General features: G+C 32.7%; 1 protein-coding gene and 1 pseudogene across 3 annotated transcripts; one reads left to right on the plus strand and one right to left on the minus strand.

Moving 5' to 3' along the window:
* Positions 1–1,876: 1,876 nt before the first annotated feature.
* Positions 1,877–8,746, minus strand: LOC128186888 (uncharacterized). 3 transcript variants are annotated; one of them, XM_052856848.1, is made up of 3 exons: positions 8,647–8,746; positions 6,756–7,147; positions 1,877–4,583 (listed from the first exon to the last, which is right to left on the minus strand). In XM_052856848.1, exons 2-3 carry the CDS (start codon positions 7,138–7,140, stop codon positions 3,598–3,600), a joined length of 1,371 nt encoding a protein of 456 aa, XP_052712808.1. In that variant the 5' UTR covers positions 7,141–7,147; positions 8,647–8,746; the 3' UTR covers positions 1,877–3,597. The 3 variants fall into 3 exon arrangements, with proteins under 3 accessions (XP_052712808.1, XP_052712807.1, XP_052712809.1); XM_052856847.1 differs by lacking the exon at positions 8,647–8,746 and adding an exon at positions 7,988–8,068; XM_052856849.1 differs by lacking the exon at positions 8,647–8,746 and adding an exon at positions 7,988–8,070 and having other exon boundaries at positions 1,877–7,147.
* Positions 8,310–10,694, plus strand: LOC128187398 (uncharacterized; annotated as a pseudogene).
* Positions 10,695–22,932: the final 12,238 nt, after the last annotated feature.

The raw sequence follows: 22,932 nt of genomic DNA on the forward strand, positions 1-22,932 counted from the left end.
TTTTCGGGACAAATGGTTTTTGAGAAGATTGTTGAAAAATACAATTTTTATTTTTAATAAGTCTAAATTAACTCCCCTTTAAAGAGAGCGTGACCCTTCATTTGAACAAACTTGAATCTTCTTTACCCAGTAAAGCTTTGTTCCAAGTAAGGTTAAAATCTGTGAAGAAAACGAAAATGTGAAAAGTTTACAACAATAACGACAACAACGATTACGTAGACAACGACAAAAAACAGGCAAATCTTGATCAGAAAAGCTCACTCTCTTTATGCAATGATCTATATATGACATTTTTTATATTTGGCAATATCAGTATACATGTACACTTTAGACGGCTCCAAAAACACCAGCTTAGCCATGTTTTAATTATCAGGCAAATGGTTTAACCTAAACTTACAGTTATTCGGATAGCCTTTTCTAGTCGTTTAAAACTTCATCACTTCTTTTAACAGCACAAAGGTTTTCAAGATAAGTTATGGTACGTTTTCTTTAATCAAAGTTAAAGTATGAAGATTTTCCTTTTTGTTTATATTGCAAAAATCTTATTGATCCATTGCACAATACTGAAGTTTAAAATAATACCATTTGAAACATTTAAAATACATAACATTAGGAGACTGAAATGCTTTACTTGGGTGATAATTGTTGGTAACATCAATGTTTTCGAGAGATACTTTCATGTGTTTTTTACCAAAATTTTCTTGCTGTTACATGTATTAGAAATACCATTCTTATATGCAAATAAGATGATTTAATATCTATACAACTGTATTAATAGTAGACTCGAATGTTTGGGCTTCAATACCGATGAATCGGAAGAGTACTGTCTTTTGATTTCTGTATATTAAACAACAATGGTACTTGAAGATTACCAATTTGTTTTTATTTTTTCTCAATCAAGCTTCGCTAATTAATAATCAACGAAAATTCCGTTAGAAAATCCGGAAATCAATTGGATTTATTGGATTTTACAATCTTGTGCATGCGCATTACATTCACGCTAAATCATGGTAGTGTAATGATTTTACTTCCGGATTGAAATGTATCCTGTGTTTAACCAATCATTTGCCTCCATTTTTGACCAATCAGTGATAATCAGTATACCCAATAGAAATGATGCATGATTAGACCAATCAGTGAGAACTTGCAGGGTATATATACAGCCACCCTATCATTCTTAGTCAGTCTTCTGCCAGTGAACGACTCGAACGGTCTTCTGGTGAATCTCTTCGGTTAGAGTTCTTCAGAGCAGGGATTTGAGCTGTGTCGGAAAGCAACAGAATTGTTAGCTAGACCACTCAGTTCTTAACCTTGTTTCTGTAGCTTGTGTCTTGGTGACTTCATAGTGTCTTTGTGACTTAATAAGTGTCTTGGTGACTTTCAGCTGACTGGGTATTATATTTCTATAGTGATTTGATAGGTGGCTGTCGTTGACTGTGGTAGCAAACAGAATTGTTTGTTTAAATCCATAGTCTACAGCTAGTTGGTTATAGAGTGATTTTGTATCTTGATTCTTTGATTGTATTTCTAATCATATAGCCCAGATAGGCCCGAGGAAAATATTATACAAGTATACAATCCGGATTGATTTTAGGTAACCGGATTTGGTTTGGATTTCTAGCATACATTGTTTATGTTCCGTAGCGTCGTCTGCTGACGAGAAATCGACAACGTAAGTGTTGCTTTTAATTCTTACTTGATTCTTAGGAAGGAAACCTAAGCGAAGTCACGAATTATAAACTGATTATTTTTATGCCCATGCATTGATCTTAACAGTTACCAATAAAGCTTATTCCATTAATAGACTTAAATCTTTCGTTCCATCTATGAACTGCAGCTTGTTAATTTTTTACCTTAAAAAACAACTAAATGGTCATTGACGAAATAATGTCATTTATTAATGACGAATCAAAAACTTGTACAAATAAACCACATCACAAACAGGGAGATCCCTGACAAAGTCAATACTTAAACTTATTAAAATGACTTATGTAACAGGTACTGTGGGATTTCCCTTATTAGTTAAAAAACACCTGAACAAATATTGAGATCACCCGGTAAAATATAACCAAAAATAGTAAACAACAATGGCAGGGTGATCTCCCTTAATATAAACATGTAAAAAATTAAGGTGGCATATACAAAGTTCTGCCATAAATCTAATAAAACCATGATGCACACAATGTAAACATTAGAATGGATTTCTGATATTGGCACAAGCTATTATGACTGTTGTAAATTATAAAATTATTTGGACGGTTAGATGGGGATGGTGGTGGGTTAAACTTTACAAAGCGATCAATATCTTAGATTACGGAAACACGTCTTTCTCACACTTGAGTTTAAAACAGAAGTTATATACACGTGATCGAAATACTCTCATTTCATTGGCTAATGACAAGGTACAAGCACAGGCATTTATAAATAGATACATGATGGACAAATTAGCTAAAAATAACCAATAAAAACCGGAACTTAAATTAGAATTTCTAAAAATAGAATTCACGATACAATGATGACATAAAACATATTATTTGGCAATAATATTTCATTATGCCCATGCATTGATCTTAACAGTTACCAATAAAGCTTATTCCATTAATAGACTTAAATCTTTCGTTCCATCTATGAACTGCAGCTTGTTAATTTTTTACCTTAAAAAACAACTAAATGGTCATTGACGAAATAATGTCATTTATTAATGACGAATCAAAAACTTGTACAAATAAACCACATCACAAACAGGGAGATCCCTGACAAAGTCAATACTTAAACTTATTAAAATGACTTATGTAACAAGTACTGTGGGATCTCCCTTATTAGTTAAAAAACACCTGAACAAATATTGAGATCACCCGGTAAAATATAACCAAAAATAGTAAACAACAATGGCAGGGTGATCTCCCTTAATATAAACATGTAAAAAATTAAGGTGGCATATACAAAGTTCTGCCATAAATCCAATACCCATTGGATTCCCGCCACCCCAAGGAAATAGATGGAACAGGAGACTTTGATAACTATATTATACATTGTTTTAGTAAAACTTAGAACAATGTGTAAAAGTATGGCCTTCTGAAGATGTAATTATAATAATTGACATTTTTGATATGACAGAATATATATGAAATATGATTAACTGATTTTGACGGATGGCCAGCAACATACCCTATTAATACAAACACTAAAATACAATACTAAAAAACAAAACACAATGTATTCTAAGGACAGGGTGGTAGCAGACATTCTATCTGAACTACATGCAACAAAAAAAAAAGGGGGGGGGGTACACTAACATATCTAATCTAGAACAATGAAAGCAGTGGGGAAAAGTAAATGCCATGATCTAATTCCAAGATGACAGACATAGTAGCAGACCTGATCTGAACTACTATCAATGTAAGTTGTATATATCATAATCATGGTAGCAGACTTGATCTGAACTCCAAACAATCCTACCACTTTGAAGAGGTAGTAATAAAAATCACTCACAGGCAAACAACAGAGCAGATCTATAGCAGACATCATCTGAACTAGTTATATAACGTTATCTTGCTGATAACAACTTATACCCAGGAATGATATAGATTAATTTTCTTAGTCAAGTGCAACATTAAATGAACCCAACCGAATGTTTCGTTTAACAGCATCAGACTTCCATCTACCCATATTCTGAATCGCATTTTCCGAGAAACCAACCTTAGATGCATGAGTTGCAGCACCAATTCTGAAGCTGTGACCCTTATAATGTTTTGGATCCAAACCAATATTTTTGATCACTTCATTTAACTTTTTTGCCACAAAGGAATAAGGCACCGGACAACCATCTAAAAACTGGAAAAGGGGGCCACCAGAATGGCGATAATGTTTTAAATAGTAAAACAATGCATGTACTGGACATGACTTAGTGTTTTTTGATACTTCTAATGTAATAATCTTTGGCTGTCCATAACTGACTGTTTTAAAATGTTTCAACACCACTTGCACCTGCTTTAGCTTTCCATGAGCTGTCTCAAAATGGACATCCGATCTTTGAATGACCTTATCTGACTGAGTCTTTGATTTTATAACCAATTCCCCTAATCTGAAAAAACCATGAAATGCCATCAAAAACAATGCCTTAAGTAACAATGAATGTGCCCTAGTTGAGACAGATTGATCTAGTGAATTCACAAGTTTTTTCAAAATTTCACCTGTAATTGGAAGACGGGTATCTACCGATGGACCTAATTTGTAACAACCTCTTAGCAGCTTTTGTACTAGGAAACACTGAGCGGGATCTGGCAATTTTAACATCTTATGAATATATGTTAAAGCCGAAATGTGGGATGCTATTGAGCTTGGTGAATAACCAATTTCGAATAAATGACCTATAAAATTACATATTGTAATGTAATGTACAGGTAAGGATATGGAGCCTACCCATTCAAGGAAAATATGCCATGAATGTAGATATGCTTTCCTTGTTGCAGGGGCTAAGGAAGCCTGTAGAATTCTTTTTGCAGAGTTTGTCAAATGTAAAGAAGATCCACTGGGATTTTTGTTTGTTGTCTGTGTAAATGAGGTGTTTCTTGAAAAGCTTCCTGAAATTTAAAACGGGATAATCTGTCAGCTGTTACATTCAACTTCCCAGGTATATGCTTTGCACGGAAATGAATATTAAAACGTAAGGACACTAAAACAAGACGGCGTAACAATTTCATGAGAGCTTTATCTCGACACGATTTTTTATTGAGAACCTCAACGACAGCCATATTGTCTGATAAGAATAATACCTTTTTATTTTGAAAATGGCATGACCATAATTCCAATGCAAGGACAATTGGAAACAATTCTTTAATACAAATTTGATAATCTTCTAATTCCAATGGCCATTCCCTTGCAAACCAATCAGACCCTAAAACAGCTGAAAATCCCATTGAGCCAGAAGCATCTGTGTATAAACTCAGATGGTCTGATGACACCCAAACTCTATCCAGAAAAACTGACTTGCCATTGAAATGGTCAATAAAAGTAGCCCAAGTTTCTAAATCAGCCCTTGAGTCTTTATTTAATCTTATGTAGAATTTTGGGTTAGACAAACCACATGTTAGGTTGATCAAACGACGAAGAAATGTTCGACCTGGGACAACCACAGAACAAGCAAAATTTAAAAGGCCTATGATTGACTGCATTTCTTTTAAAGTGACCTTTTTACACCTTTTGAACAAGTTAAGTTTGTCCTTTATTTTTTGGATCTTATCTACTGGAAGCCGACACTCCATTTTCACTGAATCAACTTCTATACCATAAATGACAATGTTGGTCGTAGGTGCCCGAGTTTTTTCCATTTTTATTGGCACCCCAATTTTTTTACATAGAAATAAAAAACTAGCAAGATCGTTTCTACAGGTTATTGAATTTGGGGGTCCCACAAAGAAAAAATCATCTAAAATATGGGACATACCCGAAGCATTGAAGACATTTTCCATGACTCATTGGAGAGCAGAACTAAATGATTCAAAGATTTGACAGCTACTACTCGCTCCCATAGGAAGACATTTGTCATAATAGTATTGACCTTCCCAAGTAAACCCTAGCAGGTAGTAATCAGCTGGATGAATAGGTATGATCCGGAAAGCATCTTCAATGTCAGTCTTCGCCATTAAACATTCACGCCCAAACTTTTGAACTAAATCAACCACCTGATCTATGGAATCGTACTGAACAGCTGAATTTTCTCTTGGTATATTGGAATTTACTGATTGATTTTTAGGGAATGAAAGATCATGAATTACCCTAAATTTTCCTGTACTGCCTTTTGGCACTAAACCTAATGGAGATACCACAAATTGTTCAAAAGGTTTGTTTGAAAATGGACCTGCAATTCTTCCTTTGTTTAACCCTGTTTGTATATAATCTTCTATAATGTCTGGGTGATCTAATGTGGATTTATGGTTTTGAGGTACACAGGATGAAGGAGCAGAAGTACAACCTAATCTAAAACCATGAGTAAAGCCATTTATCAAGTACGAAGCCTGATCACTGTCATAATCAACTAAAAATTCACCTAAACTTTTTGGGTTGACTGGGGAAGGTAGTTGGCTGGGTGATTGTTGAGGACTTGGTGACAGTGTTGGTATTTGTTGGTTTTTGTTTACGAAATCTACAATTGGCTCTTGCATGTGATCCTGAGCATGATTGACACCTGTGGGCAAATGAGCAGGGGTTATGAGTGCATTGTTCCCCATTGTTAAAGGCATAGCAGAATCTAATAGGCTTATTGCCTGTGTTTGCTCGAAAGGGCTGCTGAAATTGATAATTGCTAGAAGCAGCCTTGATTCTTAACTCTTCAACCGGTTTTTGCCTCGGTAATTCAACAGTCTCTTTCAACATCCGAAAATTCTCATCATAGATTCTCCAGGCCTTATCTCCTAACATTTTGTTCATTTCTCTAATAAAATAGCAGTACTTTAGGAGATGGGGAGCCTGTTCTGGATATTTTTCAATAAAAATTCCCATAAAAATCAAAAAAGCATCAGTCCATTGCTGAATTGACATTGGCAATTTGGGCTTTGATGACCCTTGCTGTACAATAAGGGACCCAGATGATATGTTTAACGAAATAGGATCCTCTCGACGCTGCAACAGCAAACCTAAATCAATAAATTGATTTGCCCAGATCTTAGCTTTTAATCGATGAGGTGTTGCAGCCCCAAGAGGAATCCCATCAGATAAATCAATAACATTTTTAAGATTGGCAGTTGCTGGCTCACCTTGACCGTCTTGTTGTAATAACGCACTAACTAAGTCTGCAATATTTTGCTGAGGCTGGTTGTCACTAACTGTTGATGTTGTTGTTTGCTGACTTGCCATTGGATGGGCGTGGGCTTCGATATCACCCTGGTTTTGAACACATGGCTGCAGGATATCCATGGTGGTATCACTCGAATTTGTCTGGTTTTGGGACAAAGTTTGGGATTGTCTTAAGATTGCTGCAGCTAATAAGTCGTAATTAATAGCATCACTCGACACTGGTTCTGCACGAGACACTGGTTCATCAGACACTGGTTCTGCTTGAAGACTTAAGTCATCATTTCGTGGTACTTTTGCCGGTCGCCTCCTTTTTGTTGACCGCCCCTCTAAAGCCCGCTTAGGCATGGTTTTTCTGAAGTGAAATTTTTATACTTATTAATAGACATGCTTACTGCCAGAGTATTAGCCCTTGAGGGCTAATTGACAATTTGTTTCTTTTCATGGATGGTTGTAACTTAATTTGAAAAACATGTAACCATCTTTAAAAACTTGCATGACTTGTCTTCTGTGATACACCTTTGTATCCAAATAGTAACTTAGAAATCTTAGACTTTGTGTATGTTTTCTTATTTCTTTTGATATAAACACATACATAGAAATCTTAGACTTTGTATATGTTTTCTTATTTCTTTTGATATAAACACATACATAAAACAGATGATGGCTTACTTAGATATAGCCATCTGCTCATGCTTCAACTTAGAAAGGGCTTTAATCAGAATATAACTTAGAATTCTGACAACTTTCCCATAAGCAGAAATCATGTATTTTAAATTCTTATTTCTTCAAATACATATATATCCATTAAAACAGATGATGGCATACTTAGATATAGCCCATCCAATCATGTCTCAGCTTTGATAAAGGTGTGTATAATAGACATGAACTTAAATTTTTTGGTCACTCTCGCAATTATTGCTGTATCAATCTAAAAATTCTTACTATTCCTGCATTACATTGAAACAGGATTACAGTACTGTACCTAAACTGTACAGATTGAATTGAATATTCTTAAAATATCTTTATAGAATATTTCCAAAATGTTATTCCTTATGCTTATGTAAACAAAAATTTTCCATGTTAAGTATGCATACTCAATTTCTTAGAAAATAACTCAAGTTATACTCATTAAAAACTTTCATAAATTATCTTTTTTAAATTTTCTATGACAAAGTGATGTTAATTTACTGGCCTTGAGTTTTTGAACTCTGTTATGCACTGCATATTTTATGCTCCTCAAGTATTTGACCATGGGTGCTGGATAGCATCCATCCGAATCTACCCCAAGGTGAACTCCATCGCGCCCAAGGTATGCCAAGTTAGTCCAAAATCCTCTATGTTTCCAGAAATGGACATGCTCCTCACTACTTGTCAAATGTTCCAAGTGTTTGTTTATACTGATGACCTCCTCGTTATATCCAATCGGTGATTTTCGAGGGTCGCGGCGCAACAGTTGACCAATGATCACGGATTTTACACCATATCCATGTATCAAATAGTTCGCAAATGAAAAAATGTCTTGTGCAATGACATGTGATGGTCGAGTCGTAGCATCGTTACCCCCTATCTCCAGAACACATAAAGTAGGAACTGCCGAAAACGCGCACAATCTTGACGAGTTAGCAAGTCCGTAAATAGACAAACCCCCTTGGCTCCGAAAACACACATTAATTTGTTCTTCATCAAGACCCAAGTTTTCATACACAGGGTTTTGTAAAATAAATCGTTCCAATCGTTTTACATAAGAATGCCCCATAATGCACACTGATGTTCGATCCGCCATTTTGACTGGTTACATACCCCGGGCGCCGATGGTAAAAACTTACACAGTACACCGATTTTAACACTTACTTTAACTAAATAACAAAGTTCCAAAGCAAATCCTCCCGCGTCCAATACTTCTCAAACTATCGGAAAGTACATGGCCGTGAATTTAAACTTTACAAAGCGATCAATATCTTGAGTACGGAAACACGTCTTTCTCACACTTGAGTTTAAAACAGAAGTTATATACACGTGATCGAAATACTCTCATTTCATTGGCTAATGACAAGGTACAAGCACAGGCATTTATAAATAGATACATGATGGACAAATTAGCTAAAAATAACCAATAAAAACCGGAACTTAAATTAGAATTTCTAAAAATAGAATTCACGATACAATGATGACATAAAACATATTATTTGGCAATAATATTTCATATTTGTAACTTGAAAAACCGTTACAGTAGGCTCTTTAGTTTATGTTTCCACAATATCACAATATCAATATCAATATGTATGGAAAAACTCAGAAACGATATTACAAATACGTGTAAATTTTTATTGAAAATTTGTCATATATTCTGTTCATCAAAGGAAATACGGGATATAACTCTAACTCAGTGCATTTAATATGAAACATCTTGAAAGTTCCAAATCAACATGGTGTCTAAATTCGAAGCGAGTAAAAACGTTGGTGAAAAAGTGTTGAATTCTTCCAGTCCCTGATTTTTCATTAATATGAATTAAATTTTTAGGTGAAAGGTATTTACTCAAAATAGTTTGTTATAAATAATTTGACTGTTATTTTCAATGCATCTTCATTAATTTTCTCTAAAATCGTTTCGGAGTGATTCTGCATCTTTTTGCTACATTACGGGTTTATGGGGGGCATTTTAACTGTAGTAAAGGCCTGTGCCAAAACACATGTAGATTTCGCAGAGTGTAGTGAAATAAATAGCATTATCGTACGCTTCAAGCTTGGTTATGTAAATGTCAACAATACGGTGTGTCGATGTATCTATTTCGTAAATGTCCTATATCATATGCAATGTCAACCTGTGCACGCACGGGTTAAAGTCTAGTTTATCATATCTATCTATCTATCTATCTATCTATCTATCTATCTATCTATCTATCTATCTATCTATCTATCTATCTATCTATCTATCTATCTATCTATCCATCCATCCATCCATCCATCCATCCATCCATCCATCCATCCATCCATCCATCTATCTATCTATCTATCTATCTAGTCTGGTCCGGATCAATCATATCAAATATATTACATTGCTTATCTATTTTAAAGAAAACAAAACACGTTTAATTTTAATTCTAAAACACATTAAGTGAAATTTTCAGATAATCTACAAGATAACGATCAATGGTTACGCCACTCAATTTGTTTTTTTTCTGACTTGTTTGTACAGATTGAAAGTCATACGAAAGAAAAGTTTTATAATCAAGTAATCATCATCATACTCTGTGGTTGCATCGTGTCTTTACTAGTGATGTTGGTGGCAGTTGTGGTAAAAAAGTAAACATAGGTATCTAATTTCTTTTTTAGAATAATTAAATTTATATCATTTTGTTAGATGAAATCATTTTATCATTTTTAAGGTCACCAAAATTGTTTACAAATTCAAATTGTGAAGAAAAAATTATTTTAAACAAAGATTAACGATCACTAAAAGGATCAGTGAAATGAAAAAATAAAACTTTATTCGGTTTCTTGCTTCTAGGAAAACGACTTCGTATGGCTACTACCAGCATGGACGTGTAAACATAGATACAACCTCTGCAGGTTTTTCAACGACTGAAAACCAAACCTATCTTGAATGCGACCCGACAAAAATGATTAAAATAAAATACATGGACAATGAAATGAAAGAGCGACGGGATAGTGAATCAAGATCTGAATATTACGTCTCTGTCACTTCAAATCTTAACTCTAAAGAAGACGTTAATGTTTCTGCTAGGTTAGATGTATGGAAGACAATCAAAGATGATGTAAAAAAGAATAAAGAAAAAGAGAATGTTATGTGTATACTCTCAAAAACAATGCGTAATGACAGCGACAATTGTAGTTAAACGTCTGTTGTTGACGATCTTTCGCCATTTTGTAAAACCTAAAACATCTGATATTACGTTTGATATAATTTTATACGATGTTATTTTCTTATTTTACATGTTATCGACAGATTTTTTGTATGAAAATGCATTTGATTAGAAGTTATTCTAATGTAATGCATTGAGCAAAGATTGCAAAACAGTATATTTAAGTCTTAGCTTCCTCTGCTCCTGTTGAAGATTTATCTAGTAAAGCAGGATGCAGTTTAAAGATGAAACCTTTGAAACGTTGATGATCAAAAATGAAAGGCAATGGCAATCTTGTATAAATCAATAAAATTTGAGCCTGGTAGTGAACATGAACCTGTAGACATGTTCAAGTGTGTTTCATATTTTAAACATTTGCAAAAACTCGTTAGAAGCTTCACTATTGACTTTTCACAAAGTAATAGTAATGCATAACTTTATTCATGTAATGGTAATTTAATATATTACTTCAAGAATATTAAGTAATGGTAAATTAATGCCTAAATTCATGAAGTAATTCTGATGTAATGCATTACTTTACAATGTAATTCGCCCAAGCCTGCAGCTGGTAGATAGTAATATAAAACGACAATTACTTTAAACAAATCATAATGGCTTTGAGGATTGTTGTTCCCAGAACCACCTAATATGTTCATATTCTCAGTTATATACTGTATTATCATGGAGGAAAAGTAAATGTCATCAAATTAAATGAGGGCCAACTAAATGTCCGATCTTTACAAAATAATAACATTTAGAATAAATAGGATTAATTCCTCCCACAATTTGAATAAGTTATTTGATTTATTCATTCGTTTATTGTTTCGATTCTACATTGTATGAGACAATGATTCAAAAAAGGTACCGCAAATGCACACTAATAATTGCAGCAACGCATAGGAGCGGTGTAGATCCATGGGTAACTTTGATGTAATCAGAGTTTCATTCTATTTGTTCTACATTCAACATTGGATAACGGTCCCTAGACTGCAACTATCAACCCAAACAACTGCGATGCAATTTCGCAACATAGCCCATAATTACAATTATTTGATGAAAGCCCATGAAGGGAAACCCCTTTAAAACCACAATGTTACTTAACCTAACCTTTATATGAAGGAGTAGTGACGAGAGAGATATTTGCCTTGATAACATATAACTGATGAGAGGAATAGCAACACATTCTTATACTTTGTATATCTATATGCATTTTTCGGTCTTTCTGTAAACTTTAAATGAACGCATGCTTGAAAAAGTACTTGAAAAAGTACAAAATATGAAAAACCAGGATATTTCCATCATGTGATTTTTGATGAACCGCTGGACAAGTTATCAGTTATAATATACCGTAAAATTCACACTGTGTTAAATGGCTAAATTTTTTATTATACTTTTTCTTGTTTCCTTTGGAATATTTTGTACAGAAGATTTAAATCCAATTGAGCCAGAATGTTTTCACCCGCCAAGGTAGTTTACATTTGTAAGGTTAATTCATTTCTTATTTTAAAAAAATAATACGATCAACAAATTAAAATTTTAAAGAATATTTTTAATTGAAAACAGATTTTGTATTGTATTGTTTTTTCTTTAAGTACAGAAAAAGCCTGTTGTATTGGCTATAGAACAATCGGAGGAAAATGTCATGGTAGGTTACCATTCATGTCCTTTTTTTGTGTATATCGTGTTATATGTACTAGAAGATTATCACCGAAATAAGAAGCTCTTTTTTATTGTTGAGCGTTTTTACTTTGCCATGACAACGTAAAGTGTATATATTGTTAAAGTATTAAATAGTTTTTTAAATATTTATTGAAGCATATTCATACATTATTCTGTAAGTTATGTATTTTTATGCATTGTATCATTATGAACTATTTAATTTTAATTCTATGATAATGATCACATTGTGTATCAAAATAACGCAAGGTATATAAGTTTAAAGTTGGCAATACGAGATGATCTATGTCGAATTTATATCAAATAATGAATAGGAAAGATTGTTTGGTTTTCTTTTAAAAGCTTAACCTTTCTCTTATGAAATGTTGTTTGATTTATTTTACTAGTATGCATTGGTTCCATTGGTTTGGAATGTGTTAAACCGTGTCCTGTCGGATATTATGGAATACAATGCTCAGAGAAATGTCGATGTGACAATTGTAACGCCATGACCGGGGAATGCTCAAAGGAGACAGATACATGTAGACCAGGTTATCTGAAACATAAGTTGATCTTTAATGCTCAAAATTATCTGCATACTTCTTCAGCTTTGTTGTAAGGTAATCTTAATTAATTTTCAAAGGCATTGATGAATAAAGGCATATGTATTCGTCAAAATCAATGTTTCCCGTTGAAACTTTATAAACTAAAAGAAATTATTGAGACAACCCGTATATTATCCTTTTTAATTGACGGATTTTAGTGAAAATTGACATAAACATTTTAAAACCCAACAAATATTTGAACAAAGTAATATTTAAACATATTAAGAATTCTTCTTTTTGACGGTCATAAACTAGTTGATTGTCGGTGTAGCAGGTGCAGAAATCAACTTGGAAATTTTAAAAAAAATTAATTTCTACTTACAAAGTGTCTATAGACCTGAAGTTGATATTAAAATAAATCGAGTTATATTGTATGCTTATTGTACTTTTTATTATGAGTAACGTTTATGCAAGTTTCACTTGTGTTCAAGTTGATATACGGAGATAGTATAAGTACATTTACCAAGCCTAGGAATCTGACAACAGCATATTGAATTTTGATGATAAGGCGACGCAGTGAATAAACATCAAATTAATTAGACTCTCGGAAGAAGTCATTTTCAGTCCAAGCAACTGCTTAAAAAACTATACCATGAAAAGTGGTCAAAGGCTTCAGTTTACTAGGTTTTTGACTTATTGTTTAACTAAAATGAAAACAAAAGTACTTGATATCCAAGTACTTATAACAAATAGAATGATGTCAACGATCGTAAAATATGTACATATGAGGTGTTTCACGGTTATTTGACTTTCGGGAAGCAACAACTCAAGTTTTATTCACGAAAATAAAGGAATTGAGAATACTCATGTTTTAGTCTCTGTTACGTGGTATTTTGTAGTTGTTTTACAATCAAGTCGTACACAGATTAATCCGTATGCAGGTCATCTTATATGCAAAAAAATTCGTATACAAAACCGAAAAGTCAACTCGTATAAAAGAATCTTTTTATATTATTACAAAATGTCAAAATATACAGAAAAAGACAGACAACTCGATTACGTAAAATACACTTGTTATTTTGATTTTTATCAACTCTGTAAAGAAAATATTAATATTATACATATGCATTATTTTTAAACTAACGATCTGAATATGCTCAAAAATTTTAACGATATTTAATTCTGCTAATCAAATTATTTCAATCTATTCTGTAATTATCTATAGACATCATTTATTCATTAACACATTAATTGTCAAATAAACACTCGTGGCGTTTCTGAAGTTGGTACTCCAAAACGAAGACCTCTCAAAGGCTTATTAAGATACTTTTAAAAAAGTATTTCCAATTTTCCGCGTTTATATTATTTCCCAAATTCAACATGGTACGACATTTGTGTGTTTCCTGTCTACGAACAGTAAGTAATATACGTTTTATTTACGCTAAAAGTATACGTTTTAGATATTAATATGGATTATGAATAATATTAGCGATTGAGTTAAATATGTAAAATGAATATAATTGAAATTGAAGAAGAGTGTACTTCGTTTTAAAAATTTACTTGTTAAAAAATATTTATGACTTTTGTAAAAACCTTTTGAATCTATAATGTACAAGAAGAATTTACAAAAAAAGTATTTAAATCATCTTAGCTTAAATCTTCTTGTTTATTTACAACATTTTTGTTATCATACATATGCATTATCACTAACTAACAATCTGAAATTGCTCAAAGATTTTAACGATATTTATTTCTGCTAATCAAATTATTATAATTCTGTAATTTTTTATAAACAATTTAAAGTTGCTTGGTCCGTTTTTATATAAAATTTTGGATACGCTTTTAAACGATAGTTGTGCTAAGTATGTGTATAATAATAGACATTTCGGTAATTTTCCCGGTCAATTGCGCCAAATTTCAATGAAAAAAAAAAAATCATAATTGTACAAAATTTGTTAAGAAAACAAGCATCAAAAAAGGGAATCGCGTATTTCGCCTCATGTACAAATTCATCCCTGTCGTAGAGACCAGTATGGTTGTATTACGACTTCGAACTCGCTATTAATAAAGGTAATAATGTTCAGGTAAATTAAGAAAAAAACCATGTGTACATTTTGTTCGCTAATATTTCAAAAGTTTGATATGACTACAATCGATGCATAAAATGCGGTTTAAATAAACCCAATCATCCAGGGGACGAAACCAAACGGTCCCCTTTTCTAAACATTCCCGTGATGCGTTTTGGTTTGCCTTTTCGTTTGCCCAAAAAGAAATTATTTTATTTACTTTAAATATTTATAACTTTGAAAAGAGACCAAATCTGCTGGTGTAAATAGGAGAAAGTCCATAACTTTCCTAGATAATTGGTTTGTATGGAAAATTATTTGATACTGTAAAAACCAAAATATCAGACCAAGAAGCTTTAACACGGGGCGTTTCTCAAGTTGGTTATCCAAAACGAAGACCTTAAAGACCTAAGAGGCTTAATAAGATGTTCTTCAGTTAATGAAATTGGTTTTAAAATATCTCCAGCTTTCCGCGTTTATATGTCAGCTCCCTAACTGAACATGGTACGAAACTTGTATGTTTCATGTCAACGAAATGTAAGTAATATATACGATTCATTTATGTTAAAACTATACTTACAGATATTATTATGGATTATAAATAATCTTAGCGATTGAGTGAAATATAGAAAATGAATTAAATTGAAATTGAAGAAGAGTGTACTTGGCTTAGATAAGAAACTTGTTAAAAATAGCTGACTTTTGTAAAAACTTTTTGACTCTATAATGTACAAGAATATACTAAAATATGTTTTAAATCAATTAATCAAAGCTAAACATTTTCCCAAGTCCGAATCCCTACTCGTATCACCCCCTCCCCCGGGGGATACAAAATGAATAATAAATATAATTTACATTATGACATTATAATTACAGTGCATAGGTCCAGTTTTTCATTGTTCGACTATACACTATTACAATTGAACTTTTTTTTCTGTTTTCTGTCTTACGTTTCTCCATTGATTCATTAACAATTTTTGCGTTTCCACTATAGTTGGAAATTGTTGGAAAACAAAAATGAATAGTCTAATCATATTTATTTAGGTCAAGATCTAGTAAATGTATAGGTGCCTAAAGGTTTATAAATTTAAAATATGAATTCTTTCAATGATGCTTCATAACAATAGCTTCATTTAATACCTAAGGGAGTATCGAGGCTTGAATTTTCGTTAAACTAAATCAAAAATCATGTTTTTCAATGTCATGTCATTTCCTATTAAATATGAAGAAAATAAATAATAAATTTCAACGTTTTGTCCTTTTTTGACTTATGAAATATATTAAAACTGACATAAGTTCATAAATACGCATTATTTCCCTTTTATCGCAAACTACCACCATATTAGTTGTCGATATAAAATATATATATATAGACGTTATTGATTATCTTCATTGATTGGTGGATAAAATGAGTTTTGGAAATAAATGTGACAATAGAAAATATAGTTTTTTTTTGTGCTGTTGCAACAATAAATATGCATAATAGCGATTCTCCCTACGAATTAATTTTCGATCCGCGCCTAACCTATAGTAAAAGCATCAATAGTGAAACAGACCTTACCCTTTTTATGCAGAATGTTCCTTGAAGATGGCTCGACATACCATCTTTTTATACGAAACAGAAACCAATGCTTTAAAAAAAACAACAACAAAAGACACGGTATTGAACACCAAAGCATCAAACATGGCAATGATTTTATTAAGCAACCCATTGTTTATATTTTCAACCACGTGTAAAGTGCTTGAACACGAACGATAACTCTGTTCTGAATATCATCGTTTAATTAAAATAACCGTTTGATGATGAAATAAGACATATATCTTAATATATTATCATGTTTTAACTTAAATCAAAGTAGGATATGATATGAAAAACGACCAGTACTTACGTATTTTGAGAATATTATCCGAATACTTATACTTCCGCTCGAACTTTCACAGAAAGAGAACAAATCTCGGGGAAGTATGATAATCGTGAACTTTCATTCGAACAGCCATGTATGTATTCATTACATACTTAGCATCGATAAAGGAAACATTCCGAACGCATTCGCAGGCGTGACACACAACCTATATAAGGCTGATAGCATTATTAATGCTTCATCGCATTTAGATATTTCTTACACCCGGACATGTTACATTTGACAAAAGGAAATGAAGAAACGCATTTTGAACAAAAATAATATGATAACCACTATACTGGCAATAGATATCCAACGATGAAACAAGACAGACTACAACTCAGGCGCACATATTAAAAAATCCTCGATAATTATAAACTGTTTTCGTGTGTATGCTATAACATTGTACATGCGCAAACCATATTCTATGGCAGATCGAGCAATGACATTGATCGCATGGATTTTAGAAACGGAGTGTGTTTGTAGAAACCGATGGAAACGATGTTACGTTGTTATTTTCTTGGATTACTCTCATTTATTTACTGTGGAAGATGAAGTGCCGCCGAGGTTTTCAAACAGGTGAAGACGTTTTGCACTCTGTGAGCGACTTCGGTTCATACTCGGATATGCATTCGAGTTGGTCATCACATGACCGGATGTTAACATTTACACGTGGTTTTCAACCGAACTCGAGTAACACGTGCACTGTACTGTCATGGCTGTCTTGGGCGTTTTAGACGATGAACATGGTATTGAACACTTTTGGCCAGCGTATTGCCCAGAGTCAGTTTGCTTTCAGACGACCCTATTTGCCACGTATAACAGGGTTTGCGGAAGATATTGTTTTACCACAGTTTAATTCAGGCGACTTTATATACCACTTTCGCCTAAGCAGAGAGAAGTTCGGGGGAATTCTTGTTCAAATCCGACACAGGCTAGCTTAAGATCACTGTGGAGGTCTTGTCGAGACAGCTGTTAATATTTAAGTGTTACACGGCCAACACCGAGTTCAAAAAATGTTTACATTCTTATCTTCAAATGTACAAGATGGCCGTACATCCCCCTTAAATTGTAGTAGCGGAAAAAAACACCCCACAGTATTTGCATCCATAATACTAACATGATTTTTTAAAACCTCATATGCAGACTTGTTTATCCATTGCCAAATTTAAATTTTGACAAAATTGTTTTTCAGAAAACAGGGCTAAGAATTTTTTTCCTGTTTGAAAGAAGCCGAACTGACATTATGGCTGCCTAGTTTGCTGGGATTATTTGCAAGCGTGGGATCTTTAACTGTTGTCCTGTTTTTTTATGAATCTGAAAGAAAGGTAAAAATAATTCTTACATGCCAAATACTCTTATTACATAATCATGTGCAAACATATAATAAAAAAATTAAGAAATACCGGGTTTATTTGTTACTTAAATAGAGTAATTTTAAAGGATGTAATTTCATTTGCAAAAAGGAATCCGAAGAAAGTCCAAAACCACTCGGTTTTAGTAACAGGAAAGCTACACTACAAAACTGTTATCCGGAAAGTTATTTCATTGTCTTTTCTTCTTTTTTAATTCTTTTTGTCTTTTTTTTCCTCGCCTCAGCTTCAATTGGAAGCTAATATCGAGCGTAGCACTAACCCGATCATTTTAACTGTTAACACATATTGATAAAAAGCATTAAAGTTGAACTTTTTTAAAGTAACAAGATGTGTTCGGATGTCAGCAGATTTTTTTCTAGGGGATCATCTTTAGATTCGGTGTTTTCTAAATCTCTTGTCCAAAGATAATGGTCACGTGATCCACGTGATCCATATAATTGTTTTTATTGGCATAATACTTCATGTATTTGCTGAAATTGACCAGGGAATCTCTGGTCTCCGATTTTTAAAACGTGTCTTTCTATCGTGTCAAAGATTTAACCTGTATTTATTTTCTTTTCTTCTAAATTTGAGAGCGAGTTTAGTCAAAATACTTTCTCAGGGTTTGAATATGATTATTATTAGGAAATGCTTTTGTTGGGTTTAGGTGTTGGTTATCTAAATTACTCATTTATCTAAGTTCATGATAGTAAAAACGTCAAATGTCTTAGAGTTTTATATAATTAAATTTCCTCACCTGTCATTTTATACCACTAGAATCACTGACATTAAATTGTTCAAAAGATTTACTTAAGGATTAACTCAGATGTCATGGTCTGATCTATTATTCATTTGTCGTTTTAAATATGTTTTATTATTTTTGTTTTATATACTGTTGAAACTATGTTGTACATTGGTCGGAATCGGACAGCCGTTCCTATATCACTGATCTGTATCAAAATTACTGTCAGGTCCTTAATAAATGTTGAAACGCTGATTGGACTCCTATTCAGTTACTTTTTACTATAGAGAGGGCTACCACCCGAGTGTCGATCAGGTTATAGTACAGCCGATCCGAGTGTCGATCACTTTGTACAGTGGTCCTCAGGACATTGGTGGTGCTACTCTAATCGGAGACCCGAATAAAGAAACATCGTTTATTGATTTAGCGCTTCTTTGAGTGAGTTTAATTTCAGGTTAAAACAAAATTGTGTTTTAGAATGAATTTTAAATTGTGTATATATATATATATATATATATATATATATATATATATATATATATATATATATATATATATATATATATATATATATATATATATAATTTAAAATTAGTTCTAAAACAAAATTATGCCAGTGTCAATAATTTATAGTTATGAAAGGGGTTATATCGTTAATTCATTATCGTTGAGGATACCCAAGGATACAATTTAATTAATAAGTGGCAAACGGACTTTTTTTGCATCTATCAATTTTGCATAAATGGCGACCAGAAAATCCTGGCAGTTGTGCTGGTCTAATACCTCTAAATGGCGACTGTGACGAATCTTGTTATCATAATACAAATAAAGATTTTTTATGAAAAGAGATATATAAGGAATAAGGAATCATTCTTTGAGTATTATGAGGTGATGATTTTGGTCGGGGCGTTATCAAATCCAATAAAGCCCGGGGGGCTTTATGATAGATTTGATCACGCCCCGACCGAAATTATCATCTCATAATATTCAAAGAATGATTCCTTATTACTTATATATTAATATAATTTTAAGCCATCGTTTGATTAAATATTTAAATATAAATAAGCAAACCCCACTGGCGCCTCAATTTGGCGTCATTTGTATTATGGGTTATATAGTACAAAATCGATACGTAGTGTTATCACAGGCAAAGACACTGGGAAATGTAAATATTTTAACTTCAGACCATGTTTTATGTTCTAATAAAACTCTTTTTATTCTTAATACATGTATATTAATGAAAAGGAAGATCCTTTGTCGTACACTTCTTATAAACAGAAAATATGGATCGTCTCCCCTACTAAAAATAAATGTGAAGCGTAAGCTCAGGTCTTAGTGATTACAAAGTTTAAAATTTATTCCGGTTTAACCTCCGAAGTTTTAGGACATATTTTTGCTAATAGGAAATGAATTAGACCCAAATAGCATAATTTAGTTTGGTACAATGTTTATAAAACCTAAAATAATTGTCAGTTCTCACCCGATTCACCGGTATTATAATTAACTTAAAGTGGCACGGTGACTCAAAATATATATGTTTAACTTTTTGATTATGACAACGGAAATAGAAAGAGCTATTCGAGATTGCATCATACGTCAGATCTCGCACTTCCTAAGTCATCATTTGTCATCACTTATTAATTTACAGGTCATTAAATCTCATCCGGAAAGTGCATATGTGCTTTGGACATTGGCTTAGTGTCACGTAATTGCGATTTCTGTCTAAAAATAGTTACAATGAGATTGACACATTGAAAAAAGAATTTGAATTTAAAGCTATTGGATGACTGTGGTAAGAAATATGCATTTTTTTAGAACGCATCTTAATAAATATATACTTTTTGAAGACATCATGTTTCAGTGAGAGGCTTTTGGCTCGTGATGTATGCCACGCTGCAGTACATGTATTTACATTCCACCACGCTTGCCTGGCTATGAAGCGGAAGAAAAACTCAATATTTTTGTATTGGCCCAACGCGTATTTGTATTTTTCTCTTTTTAATTTAATTATTTACTTTTGAACACTGTAATTTTTTAAAAGTTCATTTTTTCAAATGATATATAAAATATGTGGAAATCGTGTAAAAATTCGATATTTGCTGAATCATTGGTTTGTGCGTTACCATGTCCCTTTAATTAAGCACAAACAAATCGAGTCCATAATTTTAGTAGTATTGATGTGATAGACAACCGATCGAATAAGGTGCTCCAATGTTCATCACCCGAAAAAATATTCATGCAGAAATAAACATGTTTGCTCAACAGAAAGTTCACATTAAGAATATTGAAAAATGTTAATATTTATCACAGTTTTTAAAATTAAATAATAAATATTTTAACATTTTTTTCTGTTCCATCTTGTAATCTGCCGTCGTCTTTAGTGGAATTTAATCAAAGTGGAAATCATTTTGTATTTCATAGGCGTAATACCCAGGATCCAAATACCAAGGATCCAAATACCCATGGCCAGGATCAGTCTAACTATGTCGAGGAAATGAACCTACCACGAGTATATGATCAACCAATGATAGATGATAGGTCCTCGGTGTACTGTGACGTCATTGAGATTGAAGAAGACAAATCAAATACTAGTACACAACATATCTATATGTGTGTAATCATGCTTCCATTATAGTGTTTTCGGCGTTATGAAGCCAATGGAGATTATTCAGACTTTGTGTGTACATGTACTTACATTGTCCGTGCTGTTCAAGCCAATAATATACCTTTTTGCCAATCTGAATATAGCTTTATATTATTTCTGGCTTTAAAGGTCTATGTGTGTTATTTTTTTTATTTAAATATGTCCAAAATTATCGCAATATTTCAATTTATGTACTTAGCTTTTTTGAAACATTGTTTGGTTCCAATTTTGGGAAAAATTATAGTATTTCTTGTAAATGTGATATAGCTGCATGGAAATTTCAATTTCAAATATAAACAATTAGGAAGTACAAATATTTTCTATAATAACACATCACTATATCGATATACAATCGTGAGAATCTGATACTAGATCTAGAGTGCAGAAGAGCATTTTTTTTAAGATAAAGCATTTAATTTCTGGTTCATCTAGCATGAACCATAAAATGAAGCAAACATTTCAAGATCATGCACCTTTGAATAATATTTTGCTCGTTGTAGTGCGTTAACATTTGAACTTTTATAGCTTTTTCTCTGAAACTACTAGGGTTATCTATACGAAATTCGGTGTGTAGTATAAATTGGGGAAGGGAAAGATAATTCATGACCCGAACCCAGCTTTAAATTTTGGGGGGAAACTATAAAAATGGTGCAAATTTTGAAAATCTTCTTTCCTACTCCCATATATCTTTGCGAAAAAAAGCAAATGCATCATAACTTGAACCGAACGTATATATTGTATGTTTCTTGAGAAATTTATCGACGCAAAATTCTATTTCAATTTAGTCGTACACACACCTACCAACCAGATTATGCAGTTTACAAGAAAAAATATGCAAATCAATTAACAACTGCAGCGTAATAAACTCACATTCTTCTTGGTCCGCCAGTTTTCCGTTTACTCATAACAACCCTGAGTTTCGAAACACGTTATATAACAGTTGTAGCCACAGGCACGACAATGAGTGTGACAAAGTAGATCCAAATTTAGAAAACGGTAACATTTTATGAGGAAAATTAAATTAATATTTAAAAGGATTTTTATCACCAGTCTATCAACAGTCTCGTTTGAAGTCATCTTTTTGTAAGTTCTATGGTCATATCAACGACCATAATTATTCAGCTAATTGTCTACGGTCTTTTCCGGGTTTTTTCCCGATTAAGACAAAAAGACACCTGATACTACCTGTATCTTTTAAAAGGTCCGTGTTGCTCTGCATTGAATTTGTATTTCGTTTTATGAATTCTTTAGATGGTTGACAGTTTGTTAATGTCATTTTTTTTATACACTTTACAATTAAAAAAGATAACAAGATTAAGATAAGGATCCAATTGTATATATCATAAACACTCCATCAGAACACTT

The sequence above is a fragment of the Crassostrea angulata genome, chromosome 6 (assembly GCF_025612915.1).
Source record: "Crassostrea angulata isolate pt1a10 chromosome 6, ASM2561291v2, whole genome shotgun sequence".
Taxonomy (NCBI): Eukaryota; Metazoa; Mollusca; class Bivalvia; order Ostreida; family Ostreidae; genus Magallana; species Magallana angulata.